The sequence below is a fragment of the Halichoeres trimaculatus genome, unplaced genomic scaffold, assembly GCF_033239565.1.
Source record: "Halichoeres trimaculatus isolate MK-OKI-2021-1 unplaced genomic scaffold, fHalTri1.1 fHalTri1_scaffold_20, whole genome shotgun sequence".
Lineage (NCBI taxonomy): Eukaryota > Metazoa > Chordata > Actinopteri > Labriformes > Labridae > Halichoeres > Halichoeres trimaculatus.
The window spans coordinates 12,589,673-12,605,171 of record NW_027437198.1 but is presented as its reverse complement, the minus strand read 5'-3'; the positions used below and the strand labels follow the sequence as shown (position 1 = coordinate 12,605,171).

Genomic DNA, 15,499 nt, shown 5'->3' with positions numbered 1-15,499 from the left:
GCATTTTTTGTCATAAAAAATTAAAACTTCTATTCAAACAATGTAAAAAAATCATTCTTTGATTATTAACTTTTAAATAGCATCCAAATTCATCATTTCTATATTTGCATTGTATTGTACTTTTTCTGACAATGATGTCATTCTCTGACTTTATAGGTAAGAGTTTTCGTGTGTGTGTGTGTGTGTGTGTGTGTGTGTGTGTGTGTGTGTGTGTGTGTGTGTGTGTGTGTGTGTGTGTGTGTGTGTGTGTGTGTGTAAGTGACTTCATTAGGACAGTAAAACACCTTGGGGCTTTCACACTTTCATTCTTCCACCTGTTTTCTCTTTCCTGTCTTAGGATAAAAGGCCAGGGCTCAGACCAGCAGCATGTTCACACATAGCTCAGTCTGCAGCTTGCCATCACTCTTACTATTATCATCTTTATCATCATCATCATGTCCAGCTGGAGCGGCCTGTTCTTCGTCCTCTGCAGCGTCCTGACCCCTGCTCTCTGCTGTGATTGGGTCAGACACTTTGGCCGTCAGAATGGAGAATCTCTGACTCTCATCTCTAGCATGGTAAGTCCAACTGAATCACAGGGACTCTCAAACACAGTATAGACTCTTGAAGATCTTGTGGAGCTGTTTCTATTTACAGCAGAGTATTTTGATCACAGTTTCAGGGATTTTTACAACAGATTAATATGTCGAGGCTTGAAAATCTGCGCACATTTAGCCTGAACTTTAAGCATTGTTTCTTTATGTCCATGTTTTGTTTTTGTTAAGTGTTAAAACTTGTTCTGTCTTGTGTTTCAGGGTGGTCCGCTGACTGAACAGCAGAGTCCAGTTCCTTTTCCGTACAGACTCTACACACAGATACATAAAGAAGAGGTAATCCATCAATCCTTTCATCACACTGATGTTATTCAGATCATCTGCTCTCTAGTGCTTTATAATCATTCATCTTAAACATCAGCTCTGTGGGCCAATCAGAAAGCAGGAATTCACCCCTCTCTTTCCCTCTCCGTCCAGGTGGAGTCTCAGCTGGTTTTCATCAGGGACAGTCTGATCATGATTGCTGGTCTCTACCACCACAACAACCTCACCTCAGTTACCTGGAGCAACGTCACGATGGAGCGCTTCCTGAGCAGCATCCACAGACAGATGACAGAGCTCAACCGCTGTGTGAGTACACAGGAGGGGCTAAAACCTGGGCTGTTTTCACTGTGAACTCTGGCTTTAACTTCTGTCTCTGCTGAATCCCTTTAAACTTTTCTCTTTTTTCGTCTTCAGGTGTCCACAAAGAGGCAGGTGAACCTCACCTCAGTGATCTGTAGAAACAGCACACTTAAAACAGACTCTGGAGAGGACGTTCAGGGACGGACAGAGGAACTCCACAGCTGTGTGAGTACAGAGATAAAAACAATCTCCCTTCACTGCTAACACTTAAGTTTCTCTTACTTTTATCAGTGAACAAGTTTTGTTTTTTTAGCAGCAAAAAATCCCTGACTACTGACACCTCAACTACTTTTAAGTCTTATAACTGAAACTCCTTTAAGTGCATCCTCTTCCTTTCCTTTCATTTATTCATCCACATGTTTAGGATGAATGTTAATATAAATCTTTCCTGTGTTTTCGTCCTCAGGCGTCTCTTCAAAAGGGGATCGAGCACAAACTGAGACACTACTACAGAAGACTGATCAGATCTACTCTGGACCGCTTTGTAAGTTTCTGTTCTTCTTCTGACTTTAGCGCAGATCCCAGATCTCTTCATTTTATTTATAAACAGTAAAAAAAATTAAATTATACGAAAGTCAATGAGGTTTTCTGACAATTTTATTTTTGTTAACAGGGCGGCAACGCTGCATCCTGGGAGCTGATCAGGAAGGAAACTAAGCTTCACCTCAGTCACCTGGACGTGCTGATGAACTCCATCACAGCTTCAGGTGCTGCCAGCAGGAGGCGCTCCACACACACTCAGTAGAGACACTGACACATCTCATCAAACTGCTTTCATTCATTCCTCTGTAGTCTGTGGAAACAGACTGTGCTGCTTTCAAAGAATATTTATGTATTTATTGTTATTTATCGTGTTTCTGTCTATGAGAGGTTTCTAATAATTATTAATATTTAAAGAGTTAAACTCTGACTTTTACTTGAAAATACTTTAAAAAAAACCCACATTTCTCAGGTACATGTGGTGACACAGGTTAACCTTTTCTTTACTGTGACCAAATGATTGTGATGAAACTTGTATTCTTAACATGGACACTTGAAAAGCCTGACTGAGATCGCTTGTCTACCTTTGTTGTGACAATTTTTTTCAATAAATCTTTCTGTAATCATCACACTTCTGTAATTTCTTTGTTTATACTGTTTTTTTTAAAATAACTGAACTATAATAAATCTTTATACAAACAAAAAACTTAATGAAAAAATATTCTAACCCCCCCCCCCCCCCCCCCCCCCCCCCCCCCACACACACACACACACGTTTATATTTGCTGTCAAAATGAGCAAAAGATGCCAAACAAACAATTCAATTTCCTAAAAAAACAGCCCTGAAACCCCCCACAGAGTCATAAAGAAACAGAATAATCCATGTACATCAGAATCAGAGAGAGACGAGAAACTGACTTAAAACATGCAGCGGCATAAAAAGACCAAAAGGAGACATTGGAGGGACAAGAAAAGAATAAATCAGAGTAAACAAAGAGATGTTTAATGACATCAAAAAGGGGAACAATTCTGTAAATCTAAGTAAAAATCCCAGGCTGGTGAGAAATCTTTGAGTGGATGCACAGACATTCAGTGGACATGTTTTAAGTGGAGAAATTCAGCGTTTATTATCCATGGACACTCACCATACTGTAAAATATGAAGACATGAACTTGTATCAATAAAGCAGTAGAATATCATTAGTTAACCCGTTAACCCTTGCAGTTCAACTAAATTAACACATAAATACATTTTTTTAAAACCAAATCTAAAAACACACTGGCTCATAATATTTGTAGGACAACAGGCACATAGTGGTTGTTTCCTTCTTCAGTGTTATGTGGATAACATATATTTATTTTATTTTAAACAGATGTTATTGTAAAGTTTCAACTAAAGTTTCGGTGACGTATGTTTTTATTTCTCTTTCCAAAATGTGATTGATTACACAGACTGTGTTGTATTCTTGTTAATTTAGATATATATATTATATGCTTGTAAATACATTTTTGTTTATGTTTTTTTCTGACATCTATTCAGTGCACTACTGTTAACTTAAATTGTGTACATATTTTTATTCTACTCTTTACAAAGTTCTTTATTTAATATTGTAATTATTATTATTTTCCCTACTACTTAAGCTCTACTTTTCTAATTTTTTAATATTTAGTGTTTCTCTTAGAGTCTTTGTATTCACAACAATTGTACTGAGAGAGTGCAGTTTAAACCAGAGTCAAATTCCTTGTATTCTTGGAAATACTTGGTGAATAAAGGTGATTCTGATTCTGATATAATAATGATAACATCCTTTATTTAACCAGGTAAAAAAACTCATTGAGATTTAAAACCTCTTTTTCAAGAGTGACCTGGCCAAGACGGCAGCACAAAACAGAAAGTAAAACAAATTGCAGCCACAGATACACACACTACATACAAACAACAATAGGAATGTATAATTACAAAGTGCAGTCACAAGAATCAATTGAGCTAATTTCTCTGTCTTTTATAATTGTTTTAAATTCCCCTAAAGTTACAAGATGTGTCAATTTTCAGTCCTTCTGCACATCATTCCAGGCAGACAGGGCAGAAAATGTAAAAGCCGTTTTGCCCATTTCAGTTCTTACTCTCGGGACATGCAGCTGTATGGTGTCCTGAGATCGGCTGAGGTTTCTACTCATGTGTGAACACAGGTATGTAGGAAGAAGTCCAAGAATAGATTTATAAATGAAAATCAGCCAATGTGAGTGTCTGTGAGAGTACAGAGAGGGACAATGTGCAATAGCATATAGGGAACAGTGATGAACTTGATAGCTGCAACCAGTAATAAAACACAGGGCACAGTGATATATAGTATCTAATTTCTTTAAAAACTGATGAGAAGCATTCATAAAAAGCAGGTCTCCATAGTCCAACAAGGGTAAAAATGTTGTGGTGATCAAATGTTTTCTGACTTTTAGAGAAAAATTTAACTTATTTCTAAATAAGAAACCTAATTTAAGTTTCAGCTTAGCAGCAAGTTTATCAATGTGCAATTTAAAAGATAGATTGTCATCAAGAAGAATGCCTAAATATTTATAAGATGTTACCATTTCAATTTCAACCCCATGAAAAATTGACAACCTAGAAAGGTGGGGTGGGAGCTGCTTTCCATTTGAAAATAGCATGGTCTTTGATTTATCTGCATTCAGCACTAGTGGTAACACAATGGTAACAACATAAAAGGCAAAATCAAAAACAGGGGTAGGGAATTTCTAGATGTGTAAATAAATGAGATTTATTTATTTATTTATTTATTTTATTTCATTCTTTTATAAATACAAATCAATACAAAGAAAAATAAAAGATCCCCAAAACTGAATGAAAAGGAGCAGAAAGAAGAAAACTCTTATTGTATCTGCCCCTCATTCAAAGATAGGAAAGGATGTAGATGACCTTAGTGAGTCAGGGAGCTTGTTCCAGTCAGCTGGGGCTTTATACTTACATGCACGATGGCCAATTTCTTTGGTGATTTCTTGGGGTAACAAAAAAAAGATTGCTTGTACGTCAGAGTCTATATTGCAATGTTAATGGTATTAAGAACTGCTTTAGATAAAAAGGAAATCTAAAATAACTGCATTTAAAAATAAACTGGATCCAGTGAAACTACCTTCTAGATTTGAGTGATAACCAGTTGAGGGACTCATACAGTGGACAATGGTGAGTTTTATATGGACTTCTGAGTATGAACAGACAAAGACTGTGATAAACTACATTAAGAGGACGAAGATTTGTTTCTGATGTATTCTGATAAACAATGTCAGCATAGTCAAGAACTGGCAGGATCATTTGTGTTACAATTCTCTCCCGAACTTTGAAAGAGAAACATTCTTTGGAACGATAAAGCAGGAGTGACCAACCAGTCAGAGACCAAGAGCCACAAAAATGATGGTGGTGCTACAGAGAGCCACGTTACACACGGGGTCTTACAAACACACTTCCTCTCACACATAAATGAAATGACATAAAATGAAAATCAATACATTTCCAATTTTCAAAGTGAGCTCTACTTTGTGTATTTAAATTCTTACTAGAGAAGAGAAACTGAAACTTAAGTAGCAATCTGTACACCCAAATATTGATCAATACTGATCCCAACGTTGCCATCAATATATCAATATTTTAGATTGATCGGCACACGGCTACTCATAATTATACAAATTTTTTAACAAATTGATCAAAGAGCCGCACACCGAAAGGTTCAAGAGCCACATGTGGCTCGCGAGCCGCAGGTTGGCCACTCCTGGCAGTGAATTTTCTTTACAATAGATTCAACATGGCATTTCAAAGACAGGTGGGAGTCAAGCCAAACCCCCAAAATCTAAATTCATCAACTTTTTCTGATGTTGTTCCTTCAAGAAAATTAATGGACCATCGCAAGGAGATAGGTCGGGAGCATCACTGACACATTTGGCTGAGAGTCACCAGTCAGCACGGTCACTCTTTGCTCTAAAACACAGGTAGCTCTGTAACAGCCATAGAAGTTGACTCCATGATGTAGCATCGTTTGTGACAGCTGACCACAGAACAAACTGCCATTTTTATGCTGCTTACAGTTTGTTTAAAGAACGCAAACCCATCTGAATAAACAGAGCTAAATGTCACTCCTGTTGCTAAAACGTGTGTTGATGACTTTGAATGTAAATTGGTCTTTTATAGAGACACACAAGCAGTCAAAGGGTTAATCCATAAATTTTAAAGCAGAGAGATGATGGTAACATTTCTTTTTATCAAGGTTGATATCTATCTTAAAACTCAAGGTTAGAATTGAGGGTCAGGTGGTGTTTAAATGGTATTTATTCCTCTTTGTTCAACATGCAGAATGCCTGTAGATTTAGTTGTATTTGGTAAGATTTAGACTTGTTGACCCCTGACCGTGGTTAAAATGATGACTCTGCTTCTTTTCAAAGAGGCTGGAAACTCAAACCTCACAGCGCTGCATCCCTGACCTCTCTCTTCATTCTCAAACTCAGGAGAAACGACGGCTTTAAGATTCCATTTATCACATTCAACTCTGAGCTTTCTATATGAATCAATGTCAGACCCATCTGTGTCGTCACAGACTAAGGATGCGGTCAAAGCCCCAAAATCTCCACTTTGCATTTACGCTGAAGAGCTCAGAGAGCTCAGAGAGCTCAGAGCGGAAGTTCAGTTAGTTTAGTTTAGTTTTAGACAGAAAAAAGCAGAGTGAAGGTGAAAGCAGGAAGGAAACCTCCACGCCCCCTTCCTCCCAGAGGGTTTTCTCTGCGACTGATATCTGAATGACTCTCAGCTACAGTTTGAGGAAAAATGTGTATGGTGACGATGTCGCAGAAAAAGGGGAAGGAAAGTCCGGATCAGTCATTCGTTTTCCACCTCAGCTTGTTTTCGCTCTGAGGAAAGATGATGAAACTGCCTCCCTGCATTCCTGCTGCTGGCTCATCAGTATGGTGTGTGTGGAGCTTTAATCAGCTGCTTATGCACAGTTTCCACACACACACACACACACACACACACACACACACACACACACACACACACACACACACACACACACACACACACACACACACACACACACACACACACACAAAACCATGAAATCTTTAACAACTTCTTCTTTATATCCCACAAGAAAAGGGAGCAAAAACACAAATGCACTATGAAATAAGAAAGCAACAGTTATAAAAAATAAACAAAAATAAAAATTTCAGAGGTAAAACTGAAGAACTGTACAGAAAATATTAGTTATTAAACAAATAGAGCTTTTAAAGTTATTTAAGCATTTGAAAACCTTTAACACTGACATTTTCTTCCAAAGTAGGAGGTTTGTTTTTAATACATGTTTTCAACACTTTGAATAAATGGTTAAGATTACCGACAAAAAATCATTTGGATTGAATAGTTCCACTGGTGTTTTCTCATAAACTAAATAGGCTTTTTGAGAATTGATTTATTTATATATATATATATATATATATATATATATATATATATATATATATATATATAGAAAGGTGATTTAAGTGACTTTGAATGTGACATGGTTGTTGGTGCCAGACGGGCTGGTCTGAGTATTTCAGAAACTGATGATCTACTGGGATTTTAACCCACAACCATCTCTAGGGTTTACAGAGAATGGTCCAAAAAAGAGAAAATATCCAGTGAGCAGCAGTTCTGTGGGCCAAAATCCCTTGTTGATGCCAGAGGTCGGAGGAGAATGGACAGACTGGTTGGAGCTGATAGAAAGGCAACAGTAACTCAAATAACCACTGGTTACAACCGAGGTCTGCAGAAGAGCATCTCTGAACACACAACACGTCCAACCTTGAGGCAGATGGGCTACAGCAGCAGAAGACCACACTGGGTGACCCTCCTGTCAGCTAAGAACAGGAAACTGAGGCTACAATTCACACAGCAACACCAAAACTGGACAATAGAAGATTGGAAAAACGTTGCCTGGTCTGATGAGTCTGGATTTCTGCTCCACATTCAGATGGTAGGGTCAGAATTTGGCGTCAACATCATGAAAGCATGGATCCATCCTGCCTTGTATCAACAGTTCAGGCTGCTGCTGGTGGTGTAATGGTGTGGGGGATATTTTCTTGGCTCACTTTGGGCCCCTTAGTACCAACTGAGCATGGTTTAAAGTCCACAGCCTACCTGAGTATTGTTGCTGACCATGTCCATCCCTTTATGAGCAAAGTGTACCCATCTTCTGATGGATACTTCCAGCAGGATAACGCTCCATGTCATAAAGCTGGAATCATCTCAGACTGGTTTCTTCAGCATGACAATGAGTTCACTGTACTCACTCCACTGTGTGTTTCTATCTATCTATCTATCTATCTATCTATCTATCTATCTATCTATCTATCTATCTATCTATCTATCTATCTATCTATCTATCTATCTATCTATCTATCTATCTATCTATCTGTGTGTGTGTTTGTGTGTGTGTGTGTGTGTGTGTGTGTGTGTGTGTGTGTGTATATGTGTATGTGTGTGGAGTGTCTGAGGATAAGAGAGGGTGGGGGTGAGAAGGGGAATTCATCAAATCTCGTAGTTTTTTTTTTTTCTGTGGTTTTTGTTTTGTTGACATCAGAATTTCAGTTTCTATCTACAGGTTGGAGATGTATTTAAACCACAAGATGAGAGACGCTGAGCCAGAACCACAACAAGTGAGAACCAGATCGAGACCTGGAACCAGCATCGGCAAAGACCAACTCCAGACGCTCAGCGACTCTCTACGTGAGTTCATTTCTCTGTTTGTGCTTTAATATCACTCATCTGTGAAGTGTGGCATCAATAAATTGGGTCCGTAAAGGTTTTAATATGTGTCACACATTGAAACCTCTATCAACACAATTTATTGACAATGCAACTTGTACAAACTAACTTTAACCAAGTAAATTATTTGTTTGCAGTTTGCTTTTGCATTCATGCTCTGAGAAACCTGTGTATTTTTTAGATCTGCACTACAAAACCTGAAATCTAAGTGAGTGTTTATGTTGTATACTCAGTAAAAAAAGTTTTATTAGACTTGAAAATGATGCCTGAAAAGGTTCCAAACAGTCTGCCTCTGTGGTAAGAAACATTGGAGTTATTTACTTTCTTGTATTAAGTCATTATTCTTATTTCATGAAACTAAACGAAGAAGTTATTCTTACCCCATTGGCAGATTTTGAGGCATCATTTTTGCATTTTAATGTCTTAAAATTGAAAGTGTTACCTTGGCTTGTTAGGTGAGTGTGGCTTATATTGAGTCTACTAAGAAAAATTTTTATTAAAAAAAGAAATAAACACCTGCTTAGATTTCTATTTTTGCAGTGTATGATCTGCAGTGTTATATTTGTATCTCAATGTGATCGATGGTGCTCTGAAATATATACCTGCCGGTAAGGTGATCTTATTTTAAACACAGGATTTTAACTTCTTAAAGTCTTCTTATCAAACATACAAGATGCTGCTTTCCTCTAAATTATTTAATTCTGCAAAATCTAAAAAATATGGAGATTACATTTTAAATTCTTGCAAGAATCTGGATGACGTGTGATGCGTCAACAAATTTAGAGATGCCCCAAATTAGAAACGTAGAGTGAAATACAATGATTTTTTAAAAATCTGTGGTATAGCATCACACTTTGTCACTGAGGCATGATATCAGCTGATATCAGAAATACAACACCAGTCATAACTATAGTCCTTGATCTGACCGAGGTACATTTTACAAAGCTGTGGTTGGAAAATATGCAAATTTTATTCCGTAGTTGAAAATATTTGGCTTTTAACACTTGAACTTCATACTCAAACATTTGGAAAACCATTTTTTGAGTCACTATTAGTCTTATTTTAGTCACTAACAATGTGTTGAACTGGATAAAATGTAAATCTTTGTGCTCCAAAGATTGAAATAATTTTTCTGAATTTAATGGGGTTTTTTTTCTGATCTTAGTGCTCCTAAAACAATTTTTTTTTAATTAAATTAAATTTAAAATTAAACTAAATTTAAAATTAAATTAAATTAAATTAAAAAATTTTAATTGAATTGAACATTAAAGGATTAAAATCAAATAGACTTTAATCCCTTGCACTTAAAAAGTGAAAATAAAGGGTTAAAAGGAGAAGAAGTTAAACGGTTCAAAGAAGAAATCATGATAAAACATCAAGGGGTCCCTTGTTACTTCTTGAGAAAACAACATTTCTGGTGGCAATATACCCAAACCTGATGAGGTATCTGAAGCGTCAGTGCTGCAAACTTTGCACGGGCTGCACGGATTAGAAAAAAGGGCTTTGCAAAACGCATTGTGCTCCTCTTAGTATCACTTGTTTAAAGCGGGGTTGTCCAAATAGTTTTCAGGGGCCAGCAGCTCTCATTGACATGCTTATAGACTCTAAAAGTAACATATATGCCTAATTTGTCGACTATTTCTTGACAGAATCACCCGCTAAGTGGAACAATCTGAAATTAAAAGAGCTGCAAAAAGTTTCCAACTAATAAAAAACTGCTTTCATAACAATGGAAAATAAAATGAAGTAATATATCTTCAATTTGAAGTCCTTCTTTAAGTGAGGATTTTGACTCTTGCGCTTTTAGCCAGCTTCTGTTTCCAAAGCTGTACCATTCTGTTTGAAATTCAGAATCTAAACACACATTCAACCCTTAAACAAAAAAGCTTCCAACATTTTCTATTAAAAACACTTTCCTGAACTTTGACGTATTTAAAAAAATCCTGACAGTGATTAATTGAACCCAAAGTCCATGACGACAGCGTCTTACCGTAAGAAGTTTTCCACGTGTCGAGCTCCTGTGCGCGCCGCGGTCAGAAATGCGCTGCATTAGGTTGGAGCTGGAAATATTAGTGCATACGCAGAAATGGTGACGAGGACAGCGGTGTGGTGGAATCACTGACCGGTTTGACTCACAGGCAGCTTCTTGCTTTGACTCCTCTTCATCAGAACGTTTGCCTGATGATGACTCAGCACACCGGGATGTCACCCTGAGCTGTGGCACTGAAATGAAACTTAAAGTCTGCAAGGTCTTTCCGCCAGAAAAACCAACTGCTTCAGTTTGACAAAAAAAAAAAAAAAAAAAAAAAAAAACCTTTGACGGCTTTTTAACTGATTCTATGAGCGGGCTCAGTATCAGAGGTCAGAGGTCAACAGCTGGCCAATAGAAACACTTATTACACAGTTACAGATTTTTGTTATTTTTTTTACTGCATCAGCAGATTTATTTAAATCATTTTAACTTTAAGTTAGTTCAGCATTGATTCTAAACTGGTAAATTAATCAAGCTTTAAGATTATGTTATTCGTAGTAGCCAGCTAATGGGTTAAATTAACATTAAAGCCCCTGTGAGAAGTTTCCAACTGAGCGTAAACTTCACAATGAGAGTGAATGAGTGACTCAATGAAGCATCTGAATGTTGGAGAAAGCAGGGTGAAGTTTTTGTCTGAAAATATTTTATTGATTATCAAAGAAAGAAGATACACATCTTTGTCCACGGGGTGGCGCCAAATATGGCTCATACAATATTTGTCACTGGCTCTTGACCAATCAGAATCAAGTGTTTGCTTTTTAGAACCACTGATGTCTGACATGTCAAATACTTTTTCTGGATTTTTTTCCCTCAACTTTTTGAACTACTTTGAGATGAAATCTGAAAAAGTTTTAAAGTATTAAAGATAATTCTACCACCATGTGTATGCACCTGGCTGAACCTGCAGTGACTCACCTGGTGAAGGAGACTGCTCCTAGTCCAGGTCTCAGACTCGTTGTGGTTTGATGACTCAGGCCTGTCTCTGATTGGCTGATTGGTTCGCAGCTGTCTGATTTTTTGCCTTTGTATTTCAGGTATTAACCTGAGAGTGCTGAATATCATTGTACACCTAAGACATCTCAGCCCAGGACCAGGACCACTTGAGGGACCAGAGTCAGAAAAAGGACTATTAAAGACCAGCTGAAACCAGAACTATAGGAACCATGATGATCCTGTCAGCCCTCTTCATCTTCCTGCAGCTCTGCAGCCTCCAGATGACCGCTGTTTCCAAGCCCACCTGTCAGTTACAGGGGGACCACATCAAGAGAGCCTACAACCACCTCATGAAGCTGGTAAGACCTTTGACCTTTGGGCAAAATGACCACAGTATGACCTTTGACTTCAAAACCAAATGACCACATTAATGACCTTTGACCTTTTAGTCTGATTGACCACTGTATGACCTTTGACCTCAATACAGTTTACCACTGTATGACCTTTGACGTTTAGTCTGATTGACCACTGTATGACCTTTGACCTTTAGTCTGATTGACCACTGTATGACATTTGACTTCAAAACCAAATGACCACATTAATGACCTTTGACCTTTAGTCTGATTGACCACATTAATGACCTTTGACCTTAAGTCTGATTGACCACTGTATGACCTTTGACCTTTAGTCTGATTGACCACTGTATGACCTTTGACCTTTAGTCTGATTGACCATTGTATAACCTTTGACCTCAAGACAAATTAACCACTGTATGACCTTTGACCTCAAGACCAATTAACCACTGTATGACCTTTGACCTCAAGACCAATTGACCATTGTATGACCTTTGACCACTGTATGACCCACATGAATGTTGAGTGATATGAAATTATAGGATGTTAGCTTTTTAGCAGCTTTCTAAATTGTTAGCTTAGCATCTGATGAAGGTCTGAATGTTCCCTCTCCGTCATGCAGGGGGAGGACTTTCCTGCAAACTGCATACAGTACAACAGAAACATCTCCTTCCCAAGCTTCGTCCCCCCTACCCCCATGGCCAGTCGACCCAGTCGTTCCCTGCAGTGCCCCCGAGCCCTGAGCCTGATGAATGAGACCCTGTGGGGGGCGTGGCTTCTGTTCGAGGAACCTGGCATACCTGAGGAAGGACTCACCTGGAACAGAAATGAGCTTGACCACTTCATGGGACTGTGGCACAATTTGCTGCGACAGACAAGCTGTGTGAGTACCTGTCTGCCTCTGCAGATAATAATCATTTAAAATTGTCTTTCATCACTAATTTCATTTTTTTCTTACTATTCTTTGCAGCTGTCCAGTGTTGGTGGTTCTGGTTCAGATGCCCTGACTCCGTACTTCAGTAATGTGATGGCTGTTGTGCAGCAGCAGGTAAACACCAACAGCTCCTGTTAGCCCTGTTCTCAGTTTGTCAACCTTCAGCCAAAACTGAGGGTTAAATAACTCTTATCTTTGTGTTTCCATCAGGAGAGTGCAGCCTGTGGTTGGATGGCTCTGAGGAGAGACTTGCTCAAGTTCCTGAGGTTCATGCTGCACAGGAATAGCGCCTGCTTCTTCTGGAATTCCTCCAGAGGCCGCACCCAGCTTTAACATAACTTCTCCTCATGCTGATCGACTGTGATTCTAATTTATTGACATATTTATTTATTTATTAATTTAACTATTTAAAGAGGCTGTGAGGAGTTTCTGAGTGATCTTGAAAAAGTTTTACTTCTAGATATATGCCCGATCGTGATACACACTTAAAATAAGACTGTCAGCGCCAATATAAGTTATTGTGAAAGGCTACTTCTTAGCTTCCCAATTGGGTCAAGCAGGACCGGATTGATTTACGGCACTACTAGGTCTCTATGACAACACCAGGCCAGCTGATAAAGTTTAGAGATGAGAAGAGAGATCTGATTTTTTATCACTGCTGAAAATGATTTCTGTGATTAATTCAGTCAAGATTGTCCCATATGCAGCACTTATTCTGCAGTGGTCTGTTCAAACTTGAGAGTCTATCAATAAATGAAGAGTGAAGTTATGTTAGCTCTGCTTGGTAGATGACTGGCAGGACAAAGCTAACCAGGATTTATTAACATTACACATTACCGACATGTCTCACAGCACTGGGCTCCCATTAGCTCTACATTTAGCTGTCCACTGACATGCAGTACAAACTTAAGCTTGTCTGTCACATTTCAAGCAACATTGCTACGATACATGTAGCAAATAGCTAAATAGATACAAAAGCCATGTCTTTAGGACCAGAGGGTGGCGATGCAGTCCAATTAAAACAGATCCTCCTCACAGCATCTTTAAGAGAATATTTTTGATACTTTTCGAAGTTTATTCAATATTTATGTACTTTTCTATGACTTCAGCTGATTAATTATGTCAAATGTGTTATTTTTTATATCAAATAAAGCATTCAGAAACTGAATCAGTCCAAGTATTACTTGAACACACACGCACATAGATAGAAAACGTGCTGACTCAGTTCTACACTGAGTCACTTATGTTTCTTGTTGGTTAGGCTGTGATGAATCAATGATGTTTGAGTTGAGTAGTCATTCTGGAGCGCTCAGGTTTGTCATATCGGTTATAAAACATGTTTCTTGATAAAGCCTTTAAAGTCATTACTCAGATCTGTTCTATTTACAGAGGGGGTGAACAATGTTTCCACTACTTTAGATTGAAATTAGATAGTAATCACTCTTCCAGGTATTAGTCAGAGCCCTTCAGGCGTTGGTACAGATTTACAGCTTAATAAAACTGAAGGCTGTGATTTCATGCAGACAGAAATGAAACGTCTGTTTCATAAGTGGGATGAAGTTCTGTGCGATCTCTGTTAGCAGTGTATAAGAGAGTCTGGGTCCAGGATCATTTAAACCAGGAGTGTGCAAACTTTTTTCAAGGGGCCACATTTGATTTAGTGATAATACCAGAGGGCTGGAAGCTCTTGTGTGCTTCATAAACTTCACCCTGTTTCCTGTTCCATCTGATCAAAGGAAGTAAGAGCTTAAAAAGTCGCTTAAACAAAACAAAACAAAAAATAAAAAAAATTACAAGCTGGAGGTTTCAAACAAGGCTTGGTCCAATCCAGATTTATGTACTTTCTTTAATGGAACTGCCCTTTCAGTTTTTACCAGATTAGATCCAATCTGACGGCCCTGGTATGATCAGATTTCTCATTTGTTTATGAAAAAGATGTCTCTTTAAACCTCGAATGAGGTCACCCTTCCTTCAGACACACAACATAGTGAAACACTTTTAATCTGCAGATTTAACTCAGCTTCAGCCTGACTCACTGATTCATTAATCCATTAACACCACAGAGATAAATCTCTCATTCATTCAAAAATAGAGACAGAGTTCGCACAGCCTGAGGGGGAACACTTCATGAATGATCCTCATTGTCACTTCAGTCTCCTGGGAAACTGCAGGTTAACATCTGAAAACGTGGACCTGAGCGAGCAAAAGTAAATCCTGACGAGGAGAAATGGAATGTGAGGGAACAACTATAACAAATGTCTTCTCTGACCTGCTGTTATCTAATGTTTTCACTTCACTCCAGGTGTTTTGGCATCATTTCAGCAGTATACAGGTTTCCTCCCGTCGTCATGCTCAGCTTTCAACAAAACATCCATTTATTGACAAGCTGCCAGATAATCTGCTCTCCTTCTCCACTAAACTACACCACAAACTGAAGTGACACCGTTTTCTAGTCGTCGCGTTGTCATACACGACCTTGTTGCTTTGCATCCTGGGTAAAGCTGACTTGCAAAGAAAAGTAGTGCTAAAACAAAGTTCTGCTCTCCAAAACAGCTGCACGCCTTGGAAAGAGTCACTGGATTGATGGTGCTCATGAGATACATAGGCTTTATCGTAAAAACACTACCTTTTCTTGCCACAGGTGTCACTGTGGTGTAAAAGTTCATACTTGTGGACTTTATGAACAAAGAAAGGAGGTCACAAACTCTTACACCAGGCTGTAAAAAGGTTTATTTCCCCCTGAAAA

General features: G+C 38.4%; 1 protein-coding gene across 1 annotated transcript; it reads left to right on the top strand.

Moving 5' to 3' along the window:
• Positions 1-434: 434 nt before the first annotated feature.
• Positions 435-2,315, top strand: ifnphi1 (interferon phi 1). Its single transcript, XM_074696953.1, has 6 exons — positions 435-557; positions 795-869; positions 1,011-1,163; positions 1,272-1,382; positions 1,624-1,701; positions 1,831-2,315. The coding sequence occupies exons 1-6, from the start codon at positions 435-437 to the stop codon at positions 1,960-1,962; spliced, it is 672 nt and encodes a 223-aa protein (XP_074553054.1). The 3' UTR covers positions 1,963-2,315.
• Positions 2,316-15,499: the final 13,184 nt, after the last annotated feature.